This window comes from Phallusia mammillata, chromosome 1 (genome assembly GCF_965637545.1).
Source record: "Phallusia mammillata chromosome 1, kaPhaMamm4.hap1.1, whole genome shotgun sequence".
NCBI classification, from domain to species: Eukaryota; Metazoa; Chordata; class Ascidiacea; order Phlebobranchia; family Ascidiidae; genus Phallusia; species Phallusia mammillata.
Window position 1 is genome coordinate 13174061 of NC_137252.1, and position 12369 is coordinate 13186429.

The following is a 12369-nucleotide window of genomic DNA, read 5'->3' on the forward strand; positions in this document are numbered from 1 at the left end:
TTATACTTGCAAGCAGTAGGTTTATTATGAAATTTCTTCATTTCTTTCTAATATATATTTCATGAAAAAATAAAAACAAACCATAGTAAATTCACGCCCAAAAAATTGTCAATTGTCAGCATTTTATAATCATAGTTATTGCTACGATGAAGACATGTTTGTGATAACAGTCACATTGCTTCCCCTACCCCCGTTAGATCTTTTTCTTTCATGCGGAGTTTTAGTTTTATGTCCCCCACATTTGCCACTTGGTTTCAGGGACACTCCCATACAGTAATGTTGACGACCACGCTTCCATATGCGCAACAGTCTCTTTCGATCGTCCTCAGCGAACACACAAAACACCATAAACACCCCAAGTCCCTGGGCCCCATTTACTACTGTATGCAGCCCCACAAACGCCACATTCACGTTGCTAATCAACCAGAAAAGCCACGGGAGAGTCGATATCGGAAATAGCACACAATATGATTTGCAAACCGATTTCCAATGCGCGCGTCGCTCGAACTGTTGCGTCATTGTATGACACGTCGTCGTTGGTGACGTCACATTTGTTTGTCGCGAGTTCTCTTCATTGCTGATGCGGTACACCAGGAATACCATGCGTGCAATTAGGCACAAATTGATGCCGACAGTCACAGCAACCGGCACGATTGCCATGTATATAGCACTAGAGTTTTTTCGACCATTTACCCAGCAGTTACTGAACTTTGGGTAGGTATCGAATCCTGTGTAGTTCTTGTACTTACTAGTGTCTTTTTTTAAGAAGTCGAAATATGCTGGTGAAACTTGCAAATAGTTGTCTCGAAAAATCGCCAAACTCGCAACCACAATGGCAATTGGTGTTATCCATGCTGCTGCCACTTGGCACACAGTCAGCAACTTGTAATTCATGGTCAGGGCTAAATCCACATGGGTTTTAAGTGTGATAGCGATACCTTCGTTTAACAACCAAAATGCTGACGCCAGCAAAAATATATGCTGCAGTACAGCCATCGTGTAACAACCGGGTGTGCTGTGAATGGCCAAGTGAGCGGCAAGTGTGGTTGCATGTAATCCGATGAGGGAAACACACAAGCTCACTTGCGACACTGTGCGGTTGTTGCGCATACCAACGCAATAATAAGCGGAGCCGTCGAGGCCCTTGGATGCCCGGGCAATTAGCAGAAGCGTAACTGCTAGTGCAAGAAAAAATATTGTGACGATTTGTAGGACCTGTGACGCAACTGTTACCCAGGTCGGTATATCGTAGGTTTGAAGCAGCAGAAGTGTTGAAAACGACGTGGTATGGTTGCAAGCACACTGTACCCCGCCGCCGCCACTCAGTAAAGTTTTGCAACCCTCTGTGCTCCAATGGTTGTTATCCCACCAAACACATGATCTCTCCACCGATAGAACTTGCTTGAACGGAGGCAGCAAACCGCTGAAGTCCCCACTGGTATCCATACTGTAATTCACTGGTAGACCCAACCTTCTCGGATTGATCCGATTTGTGACATCATAGTACGTCACTGTGATGAGGCTTGCGTTGACCGGTTGTCGACCTGAGCACGTGATGCTGTTACAGCGTCGTGATTGTCTAATTTCTCGATGAAGATCCAATTTAGTCCATTTGACGATGACTGCTTTGATCTGCGTGATTTAAAAATGTACCATGTGTTAAACGCTAGGAAGCAGTAAATGTTAAGCGAGCTTTGCTATTTTCATGTTGCCTCAACTAACCTTTTTTGCGCATTGAGGCCTTTAAAGATGTCTTGGTGTTTATTTTTTAGGTGTATTTCGTTTTTACATCAATCTCATGTCTAAACTTAATTTGCAATAAATAGTTAAGCTGGTGACCAGTAATGTTTACAGTATTTTACTTGTTGCATCACGGGCTCAGGGAATTTGAGTTGGAATTTTGTTTCGTAGCTATTCAATTATTCAATTTGTGTTTGGTTGAACCAAAAAGTTCATTAGAATGTGCTTGTCCAATATAACAAACGCATTTATTTGGTGTTAAAAATCTGGTAAAGGCAGGTTTGAGGTAGCTGGTTCACCATAGTTTATTTTTGTGGTTCCAAGAAATTGCGAATTTGACCCAAAGTAAAGTTTATCAATATTACCTAACACGGACGCATCTTTGTTACGTCTCACCCTCCTAACGTCATTCTATGCGATGTTTTGCAAGTATTCACACGGAAACGAAGGACCACGTCCTTTTTTGTGAACCCACAATGCATTTATTTGTACTAGGAAATGTCGGCTAGGTTTTTGTGACTTGTATCACGAACAAATCCAGTTTGCGGCAATCTCAACAACAAATTGTGATAATCTCAATAAAAGCATAGATTGTTCTGTTGTTGTTTTTACGCATACACGGTTTAAGTTTAATATTTGATTAGGTTACGAAACTTGTTGTTTAAGGTTTCTTAAAACCCTATTATCTACCAATCACCTGTTTGAAATCTCGTTTCCTTATGGGTTCAACGAACAGTGATACTGAACTTCGGTCTTCACTGAAACTGACATTTTGCATTCCGTCGCCGCCGCTTGCCCTTTCGTCACTTGGCAAACCGACTTGAACCACTTGTAACTCGACTCCGTCCAGTTGCAACTTGGTGTTCTTCTTGAACCGCGCAAATTGTGCTGATAAATTTGTCTCGAATATGTTCAACACTTCTGATGAGTTTTCCTTTTGCGACACTGCACCAAAAACAAGTCTTGAATTTATGTTTGGTAAAGTTTTTAGTTTAAGCAAAACTTCTTAAGGTCATAAACTTGTGTTGGCACCTTACTAAACAAAAATGGTCCTAAAAGCATGTCCTGTGTTGTGATCTGGTCGACCTTAAGCGCGTTAACTTAACACCTCCAGGTATTTGATGGTTTTAAACTTGGTGTGAAGTTTTACAAATCTTATGTTGTGATATTACATACGTTAAAGTAATTACTAAAGTGAATGAGTCTTTACTGATTTCCTATTTGTTGCAATTATATGTTGATTTGGTGGGGTGGCTTGTTTGTCTTAATCTGTACATGCTTCAGAACTAAAAAGCCCAGGCGAAACTTCGTGTCCTTTAGGTGACCTTCGGTACAAGAGGTCACATTTGGCGTTTGGGAGATGACACCGTGTGTGTAGAACTTGTGTAACCTTGTTATATTAGGTTGCGACCAAGCCAGCATGAATTTTGCACTCGTGTCTGTGCCTCAAAATACTTACTGTAATCTAAATGTAAATCATGTAAATTTCAATCTACGTTTTACTATAGTATTTGGAAACGCTCGATTTTGTGTGTAATTCGTCATGTTACTGTAAAAGGGTGTTAATCACGGAAGTTGCATTGCGCCATTGTGAAGCGGTTCTTACGAAACACTTGCTCTTTCTGAATGTTAATTATCTCGTCATTAATCAGTCCATTCTAGCGTAACTTGCTTCTCAAACTTGGTGGAACAAAATGACGTTGTTATAGTTTTACTCACCTAAAATGTTCTTCAGTTGATTTTCTATCAGCGTTTTATTGAAGTTAAGGAGATTTTCTAATGATTGTGGAAGATCTAAGAAAAATACAGAAACAAACGAATGATTACATATTTAAAACAACCTTTGAAAAAGCGTGGCGTCATGATTTGCTCACTAAAAAAACCTCATTGATAATAAACGTTTTTCTAGCAAGGTTTAAAGACTTGTAGTTTTGTATGTTAACATGTAAAGCTTACACAATATATGTATATAGAAAAAAAATACGGCACATTGATAAAATGTCGAGGTATTACTCATGTGTGGTACGTGCATATACGGTAAACAACACATTATTCTGAATTTACAGCATCAGCTTGTCTTTTCACTAATAGCCTTCTGACGTAACAAGTGACTTTGTAAAAACTGTTTTATCACAAGTTTTAAACATTAATTAGTGTCAGTTTCGCGACGATTATATTCTCAGTACTTTCCGAAAGCCGTTAAGTCAGCGCTGCACATATTTTTTTTTCGGGCTCCTTATAGAATCATAGCCATTCATGTTTCTAATGTGGTTAGTGCCCTTTTTATAGAAGGGATGACTAGCTTTAATTGACATTTAGAACACAACAGATAACATATATGTCATGTTGTTGTCCATTGGAATATGGCGCCTGTTTGTAGGCAATATGTATTCGTTTAAAAAATCTGTGGACGGCAATGTTTTTTTCAATTTTGTGTTTATTAAACAATCCGTTTACACTACCACGTTCTCAGTACACAATTCTACCTTATCGACGTTTATATTACCCCAAAACAACCTAAAAGTGTTTTAGTCGTGTTCAACGCGTATCAACAAAATTAAAATGTCCAAAATATTGTTTAAAAATCGTTATGTTTTCTTGCAAAGCACCAATTTGTGATTCAATCTCAACTGTAAAAGTTTTTGTTGCATTAGCTTTATTAGTTCAAATCTGTTCGATGAATCTTGCGTGAATTTACATGACATTATCATACAGTTTTGATCAATGAACATTTAAAGGTTAGGAAGCAATTCATCATCCAACGGTGTTTGTTGACAATTTGTCTTCGAATAACCTTAGGTTTGCTGACCATGCTAATCATTATTGTGTCAAACCAGCACGAACGTGGTATTTTCTGATATCTTGAACAGGTAAAATTGTTTACTTCAACACATTCCCAGTTTTCGTATGTTTACAGTTTTTAAAACAAAAATGATGCCAATGGTATTTTGTCGATCACACGTTGACAAATAATAAACTTGGTTTTGAACTGTCCTTATATATGTTCCTTTTTAAGTTTAAAAAAAGAAAGAACACGGCGAAAAAAAGATAAAGATTTTGTTGAAAGCAAACCTCTGATAAACAATTTTCTTACCGTGATTTGTTGAGTTGGTTTGATTGTTCAGTTCTTGCGTGTTACATCCACAAAGGAAAAGCAGTAGCAAAAACACCGCAACTGCCATCGCACTTCATCTACAGTAACACACAAACGCCTCTTCCTTTACTTTCCCTTACCACTACGCGCCAGTTATAGAACCCTCTTCCGAGTGCGCTCTCTGAGCTGACGGAAGTCATGCGCTGTGACGTCACAGTGAGGCGAACGAGAACAATTGCGATTCAGAATGTGTTGTTGCTAACAGTTTCCGGTGTTTTGAAGCTTTGTGTGTTTATTGATATTTTTTCATTTAATTTCCCGCTATATATAATTTATTACAGATTTAAACTGTTTGTGTAAACAACCCAGTTTACAGTCAAATGAACACACAAAAATGCATTTCGACGAAACGGTGAAAGATATGTAACAGAGATGCTGATCTACACGATAAAAATCATTAAAAAAATATATAACATTCTGCGTTAAAATGTTTGCAATGCAAGTTGCCTTTTCTGTTAAACTTAGTATGCATCGTCGTTTTCTGTTTAAACGAAGACAATATGCAAATATTAATGCTGTTACTTGTCATACGTGTCAAAATTATCTTCATATTGTGCAGAGACACGTCATTACAACACATGGTTTATTTTCACTTCTAAAGCTGTTACATATTTTCTGTCAAATATTAAAGCTTTCCTCTATGTTATCTGCAAACTTTAATCCACTTTTATGTCCAAATGAATTATATTTTTCACAGCAAGTTAAAATAACATACGGTTTTTGCCCTTAGGCTAACCAGCGTTTAGTGACTACCATGTGAAGAGAAGATACGACATATTATATAAATGACACAGTCTGTGTAGTGAGGTTAGGTGTTTTTCACGCTTCAGGCAATACAGTTCAAGTAACAGCTTGTGAAACTTGTGCTACTATTAAAATTTCCTGCTTAAACAAACGCATAGTTTTGGCGAAATATTTTTTAGGCACTCGGTGAGCACGTTTTTATCCTGTCATGGTGTACAAATCAACTTAATGTTTTCCTCTGCAATTCTGTGTTTCTCCAAAGAAACCAACCCTTACGTGTTCCTAACATAAACGCACTATGGCTTTCGTGGCCTTTCAATTCAATTTCTTATGTACGGCTAGCCTTGTGCGCAAAATACAAGGGCATTTTCGAATTACAAAGTCGGTTTTCCTTTACAATGCAAATTCAGACTTTCCGGCTAACTCTTTCGATTCCAAAACCCCCCGCCCAATGCGGTGCAGTGTGCGACTGTTATGCGCTTGTTGTGTTCGTCGCTCGTGTCGAACTCGTAAAACGTCGCCACGATCTCGGTGACCTCATCGCCACGTTGGAATCGGCTCTTCTGACGTCACTATGAGCACCTGCGCAGAAAACGGAAATAACTAATCATGGCGGTGGTACGCAATGTCATCGATTCTGCAAGGGAATGACGTCCACCCTTTGCCGGAATTGTGACGTAACGCGCATGATGCAATGGTGACGTCAAGCTCCTGGGTGACATTTTATACGTTATCAAGCAGCGATGTCGTTTCGTGTCGATTACAGAGCTAATATTTGAAAATTAAACTATGATTTCAAACATCACTTTCCCCTTTGTGAAGGACGGTTTGGTTGATTAACTGCATTGCATAATTACATAGCAATTATGACGTCACTATAGAACGCTGCGCTTTGTACCTTTCAATGCATCCGGTTGTTGCTTTCGTCTGCTTCCGCACAGAACGCGTAATAATGGGTCGAACCACGCTGACCTCACGTCATCCCGTCGCAAACAGAAGAAGTAGAAAACAAACAAACCCTGTACAAAAAATTTGATGTGAACTTTTTTTGGTACGACTTAAGTTGTTTTGCATGTTCAGTGTGCCTGGTTTATTTTGGTCATTAACATTAGTGGTTGCATGCATAGTAATTTGTCGTCATTTACGGCATGAAAAGCCTTGTTGCGCTGAAGTCTCCTTCTTGGCCATAACGGACATCACAAGTTTTGCTCCAGCGAGTCTCTTTTCACAGATTGAACGAAAATGAGCGGATATGCAAATTTCCTTCGTACCTGCATTGAGGTGGAAATGGCAAAGAACCACCCAAACACAATCTGCACCACATGATCCTGCGATAATACAATGGGAATTGCGAAAACCCAACTCAGGCCCATCAACACTGCAACTAAAACTGCCCGCAAAACGTGAATCGCTGGTGTTTCTTCAGTTGACGACTGAACCTGGGTGAAAAAGGCATGCTTATTTTTATTTTTTCGACTCGAAGAAATTGATTACAATTAAACGTTTACGTTTTTTTTATTGAAAAATAGTGCGTAAACAGTTTTTGTACAGTTTTGATTGGTATCAGGAACCTACTATTTTCACACACTTACCTTTAAAATGGTGTGGCACGTACAAAAGTTGTCGAATTTGTTTTTATATGTTGTGCGAATTGAAGTTCGTTTAAACTTTGTATGTAGACTATTTCTCAGTTACCATCTCTCAAAATTTTACACTTTGTTGTGTGTGACAGTATTTGTGAAACAATTGTCATTTGGTTTTAACTGTTTTTTTCTTTATCACTTGTTGCGGAACTACATCAAAAGTATCACAGATTGACTTGAGTTAAATCCCTCTGGGGTTATAAAGTAACATAGAACTTACCTTTCTTCTTCCCCAAGTGATTGCTTTAATGACAAGGAAAGCCAACACCATATTCACAATCAGCAGAACACCGATTATTGCCACAAAACTGTAGAGAGCTGGTCCAGTGAGCCAACAGTAACGATCTCCCACATAGTTCGACCACATGTCCTGGTACACACACTCTACACAACAAGATATTTAGTTGCCAAGTTGGCAAACAATGGTTTTGTAGGTGATTTAAGGCATTTTACCAAAATGTAACCCAAATGTATATGGCTAAAGTTTAAACTGAAATTGTCAGGTTGGAAATATGGAAAGCGTTTGTGTTTAATTTGTTTCAACATTTAAATGCCGGTTCTATAGGTTGTGGATTCTGTTTGGGTAACGTGTGTTACGTTTCAGCTGTGATTTTAGTTCCACAGTTAACCGTTACCGATTTTTCGATTGACTTACCTTCGTTATACTCCCCTTCGTAATTGCTGCTCTGCCAAGATCCAATGAACGTTGCACCCACCACCAGTACGGCCACAGAGTATACAGAAACCGCCATTTTCCAAAACTCGCTTACTCGAAGTCGGTCCATTGACGTAACAAACATTCTGCAACACAAAAATGTGTTCAAAGAAACAACACACAAATGACCAGATGTATGCTTTACAATTACATCGTGTTCAGCATACTATGCTGCACTTTTTTGCCAGAATAAAAAGATAATTTTTGCAAGAAAGCAACAAGTCGTGGAAATAATGACAATTAACTTAAAAACTATATCTGACGGCAGATATAAGCCACACAAAGGAAAGAATACCGTGGCACAAGAAATTCGGTTGGCACAGAATCAACATTTCAGTTAAACAAATACTGTTTTGGCGATCTTTCGGTTTCGACTCCAAGTTTTGGGGAAATTCATTCGAAACCCAAAATTTCGCAATCGTCCAATAAAAACGTAAAAAACTTGTATCCATAAAACACCAGCCGTTGCCTGCTAAAAACGTTTCTTTATGCTTTTAATAATGAACAGAGGTATTTCGGAATGCTTTGCATAAATAACATACGGTTCCAAAAAATCCATCAGCGACGATTGTTTTGGTTTAGCCGAAATTGTTTAATTTTGGCCTGATGTTCGGTCCGCACATTTTGAGGCAGGCTCGGTGTGCAACGTGTTTAAGTGCTTTGGCCAATGACAAAATATCACATACCTGTACATTGTGATACTCTCTACTGCCATCCATCCCCACGCGGCAACCAGAAAGTAATGGATCAAAGCGGCGACGAACACACAAAGTTCCCGAGGGCTTGTTTGGTCGATTCCGAGTAGAAACGCGAGATATGTGAGAGTTAGACATAAACATAGGTTGACGTGGATATTTGCTGATCTCACACGACGCAGCTCCCTATATGTTATTTAAGAAGTTTTTATTGACAAGGATTTGTATTGTAAATATGTTACGCAGGTTTTAACCAAGATATTGCTTTCGTGTTGTCTGGATATTGAAAAAGCTGTATTAGGTACAACTTGTATTATGCCTGCAGCAATAGGTGGTAACATACGCTTCAATGTTTCAAAACTAACGAACTCAAATTGAAATTTTACCCCGATCTGTAGGAAAACGTAACTTACGGTAACTTAATGAAAAGTAGTATGGTTGATATAAGGAAGAATACACAGATTGCAAGTCCAACTTCGCTCGCTATATCCAGCGCCACGTCCACGTGATCGTCACGCAAACTCTGCAAATAACAACGTCATACTTGTTACGTCATTCTTGCTGGTTTTACTGGCGGGTTTGCGACTTCCGTTGAGTGTGCTTTACTGCAAACTGGAAAAGCTAAGTTTAGATCGATATCCTTTTGACTCACCACTACAACTGCGAAACTTGTTGTGTGATTACACACGCACGTGATGACGTCATCATCGTTGTTGGGGTCATGTAGGTGGTGGCAACCGTAAGTGGACCAGGTTTGGTTCGATGCGACGTAGTAGCTGCAGGTTTCGATTGTGCAACTCTGAAAATAAAATTAAATCGTTGCCATTGTTGGTAAAGATTGTAACTAAAGAAAGCTGTTTCGTTTGACGTTTGTTTGAAATTTGTAGTTTACATATCTTCTATGCGTTCACAGTTCACAAAGCAAAAGTGTTTGCAAAAATAGCAGGATTTACATTTGTTCTGTTGTTCCGTTGAAAGGAGAAAGTCACTGGAACGCTAACTTCTTGGTCGTTGTGGTCAAGCACTGTGGCTGTTATCACCTTAAAAAACATCATTTTTATAAGCTTCATTAATGAGTAAGTTACAACCTTATTATTCTGACAGTTGGGACCCTTTTATCGCAAGTCCAAAAAAACAGCTGATGAAATGTCGTGTAAGATAATAGTGACCTATGTTTCCATGCTTTACTTTTAAAACAATTGTACGTAGAATAGAAAACAAGGTCGTCCCACAAAAACATGGTTTAAACTTTAAAGGTGCCTTTTCGATCTTGCAGTAATCTTTCATCCAAAAACCGTTATTTTACCATGCCCTTGAACGTAAGTAAGGATATAGGCACCATGCTCTGAACTTGTACCTCTTTGACATTCTGTTGTGAAGGAAACAACGTTGAGTTTGTGTACGACACAAAATATGCTCGCTTTGCTTGTGTTTGGAGGTTTTGATCAACGGAAATATGAGTTTGGTTGTTGGTTGTTGGAACGAATGTGTGAGGTTGACTTTTGTTGTTAGAGGTAAAATCCACAACCTGTAAAGAAACACCAAGTGCTATTTGTAAATGCCAGTCGAGAGGCACATTTCTATTGTACATTGATAGAAAATTGTATATTATAAAGTTTTTTAAAATTTTCTGTTAAAAATGCGTTTTACCAAAGTGTTTTGAAAATATTTCTCGATGAAAAGCAATGCAAGTTTTGTTTGCTGTTTCTGACCTGCACATCTATGTTCCCTGTGTTTATCTTGTGTACGGACACGGTTGCGTTGATTGTTACTTTTGATGCAAAATCTTCAACGATTCGATGCAGTTCGACTTTTTCTTGGTTACTTACTACGCCGTCGTCAAGATGGTAACAAATATTGTCAACTGAGTGGACGATATCGCTTAGGACACTTTTCGTAACCTGCAAAGGTGTATCTATTAGTACAGTGGTCGGCAACCGCCGGTACCGGTCCGCGAGGAGTTCGTTACCGGGCCGTAGAATTTTTTAGGTTAAATGCTATAAAACATTTTGCCCATGTATCCCGGGGATGATAAACTAATTTAATCGTTTTTATTGCTAAATATTTGTAGTTTTTTGAAGACCGGTCCGCGATAAAATTTTAGTTTAAAAAACGGTCCGCAGTGCAAAAAAGGTTGCCGACCCCTGTATTAGTACACACATCGTGAAAGGCGATTGTCTGTTTTATTTGTGTTTTTTAACTAAATAAACTGGCAAATGTATTGTTTTAACCAACGTTTTGACGTTCTATTTAGGTCGCCTTTATTAGGGTAACGCTCCAAAAGTAAAACTCAAAGTTAATAAAATAAAAAAGAGGCAAAAAATACTCTTCCTGCAAATGTGTTCTTTTAACGTTTCAGCGTCCTTTTTATCATTTAGTTTATATTTGTTTTGTCACTTCGCTTCTACTGATACGCAAAATTGGTGATGTCAAAGATAATTAAATAAAATTTAAATTAAAACGCTTTCAAAATATTTGTTGTGTGTTTCAATTAGTTTTCTCGAACTGTTGGGCTGTTTATAAGTTTGGATATTTGCTTGTTTAGGCTTGAAAATTAAATTACGACACTTCAAAAAACGCTGAAAACACTAGCCAGTAATCACGCACCAACCGTCAGTGCGGACTTGGAAAACTTGTTTTTCAGTGTACGGTATTATTCTGCTGACAAATGTGCAACCCGAACCTTCGTAGTTTCCATTGGGGCGACAGTCTCATAATAAGAATATGAAACTGATGGAGTGTTGATCTTTTTATCGAGCAGTTTCAGAACATCTATCGAGTCTTGCACATCATGAGCTGTCAGGTTGTCACGTGACGTTAATAACTTCGTTTCAGTGCTGTATTTCACCAAATCAATTGGAGATTTGTTTTTCGCTGTTGACGTGAGCTGTGGAAAAAAATAAGATGTTTAATATCGTATTGATGAAATAGGTGTCTTATTTAAATCAGCAGTCCGCGCAGTACATTTAGCGACACAATTAACAGACGAAAATGATTGTCTGCGCACAATCACAAAATGTATTATAGTCTTACTTAGTACGAAGTGCTGTCCTAGAAAAAAAATTAATGATATATTCCTGCAAAACTAAACGAAAATCTTCCTTCCTGTTCTTGTGAGAAAAATTCCCAAGGACTAATTTTTTTGTCAACACAATTGCTTAAGTCTTTTGCGGAGATTTATACTCAATTTTAACAACGCATTCTTTTCGAAAGCGACTTCCCGAATTTTTTAAAAAAGTTGGAGAACCACTAGTTTGGTGTATTTTGTACCTTACATTAATTTGGAACAAACCCGTGTAACGGTTATAATATTATTGTGCTCAATGTTTATGGTAACGGTAGCACGTTATTTCGCAATAATGTTTCACACCACGAAAGGGAAGTGTTTACCCTCCTTTCAACACGACCTAAGTGTTGACATTCCCGTTTTCATGCAAGTCATAAGTTATTTTCAGCCATTTTTCTGCTTCCAGAACGTTCCAACTGTAAACAGAGTGTTTAATCAATTTTGACACATGCATCCGTCGGCATTTACAGCGTTTCCGCATTTCGTGCTGAATGTAGATCACGCAGGTCTGCCAGGTTTGCTCGACTTTCTAATCATCCCAGATCTCATAGGCGAGCTGAAAATCGTGAGGAAGAAGAACAGGACGTTAACTGCCTTTCCGACCGTGTTCG

The 12369-nt window shown here is 38.5% G+C and overlaps 3 protein-coding genes across 7 annotated transcripts in view; 1 reads left to right on the top strand and 2 right to left on the bottom strand.

Moving 5' to 3' along the window:
• On the bottom strand, positions 1–6871 carry LOC145230267 (adhesion G protein-coupled receptor D2-like). The gene is made up of 6 exons (XM_080095662.1): positions 6784–6871; positions 6537–6657; positions 4835–6220; positions 3460–3534; positions 2438–2685; positions 1–1632 (listed from the first exon to the last, which is right to left on the bottom strand). The coding sequence occupies exons 3-6, from the start codon at positions 4920–4922 to the stop codon at positions 142–144; spliced, it is 1902 nt and encodes a 633-aa protein (XP_079951788.1). The 5' UTR covers positions 4923–6220; positions 6537–6657; positions 6784–6871; the 3' UTR covers positions 1–141.
• LOC145230287 (uncharacterized) overlaps positions 1–12369 on the top strand; it is a 41450-nt gene that overhangs the window by 1660 nt on the left and 27421 nt on the right. The window contains exon 6 of one of the 4 annotated variants that reach the window (XM_080095682.1): positions 6870–7500. The exons of 2 other annotated variants lie outside the window; for them this stretch is intronic. The gene's annotated coding sequence lies outside the window, so the exon portion shown is untranslated. Of the gene's footprint in view, positions 1–1252; positions 1852–6869; positions 7501–12369 lie in introns of those variants that run through there. One more of the 4 variants, XM_080095687.1, reaches the window with a different exon arrangement.
• The window catches only part of LOC145230253 (adhesion G-protein coupled receptor G7-like), a 21433-nt gene continuing 16329 nt past the window's right edge, over positions 7266–12369 (bottom strand). For both annotated transcript variants that reach the window (XM_080095641.1, XM_080095649.1), the window contains 9 exons: positions 11375–11578; positions 10404–10592; positions 10049–10219; positions 9645–9731; positions 9344–9490; positions 9105–9214; positions 8683–8877; positions 7937–8082; positions 7266–7665 (listed from right to left, as the gene is read on the bottom strand). In XM_080095641.1, coding sequence (XP_079951767.1) covers positions 7463–7665; positions 7937–8082; positions 8683–8877; positions 9105–9214; positions 9344–9490; positions 9645–9731; positions 10049–10219; positions 10404–10592; positions 11375–11578 — 1452 coding nt within the window. In that variant the 3' untranslated portion in view covers positions 7266–7462. The remainder of the gene's footprint in view (positions 7666–7936; positions 8083–8682; positions 8878–9104; positions 9215–9343; positions 9491–9644; positions 9732–10048; positions 10220–10403; positions 10593–11374; positions 11579–12369) is intronic.

Bases quoted from the DNA above. Each gene is read 5' to 3' on its own strand.
- LOC145230267 (XM_080095662.1), bottom strand. From the start codon at position 4,922: ATGGCAGTTGCGGTGTTTTTGCTACTGCTTTTCCTTTGTGGATGTAAC. The intron at 3,535-4,834 runs GTAAGAAAATTG...TATTTTTCTTAG, and splicing joins AACCAACTCAACAAATCACG to ATCTTCCACAATCATTAGAA. The intron at 1,633-2,437 runs GTGATTGGTAGA...TAAATCACGCAG, and splicing joins GGAAACGAGATTTCAAACAG to ATCAAAGCAGTCATCGTCAA.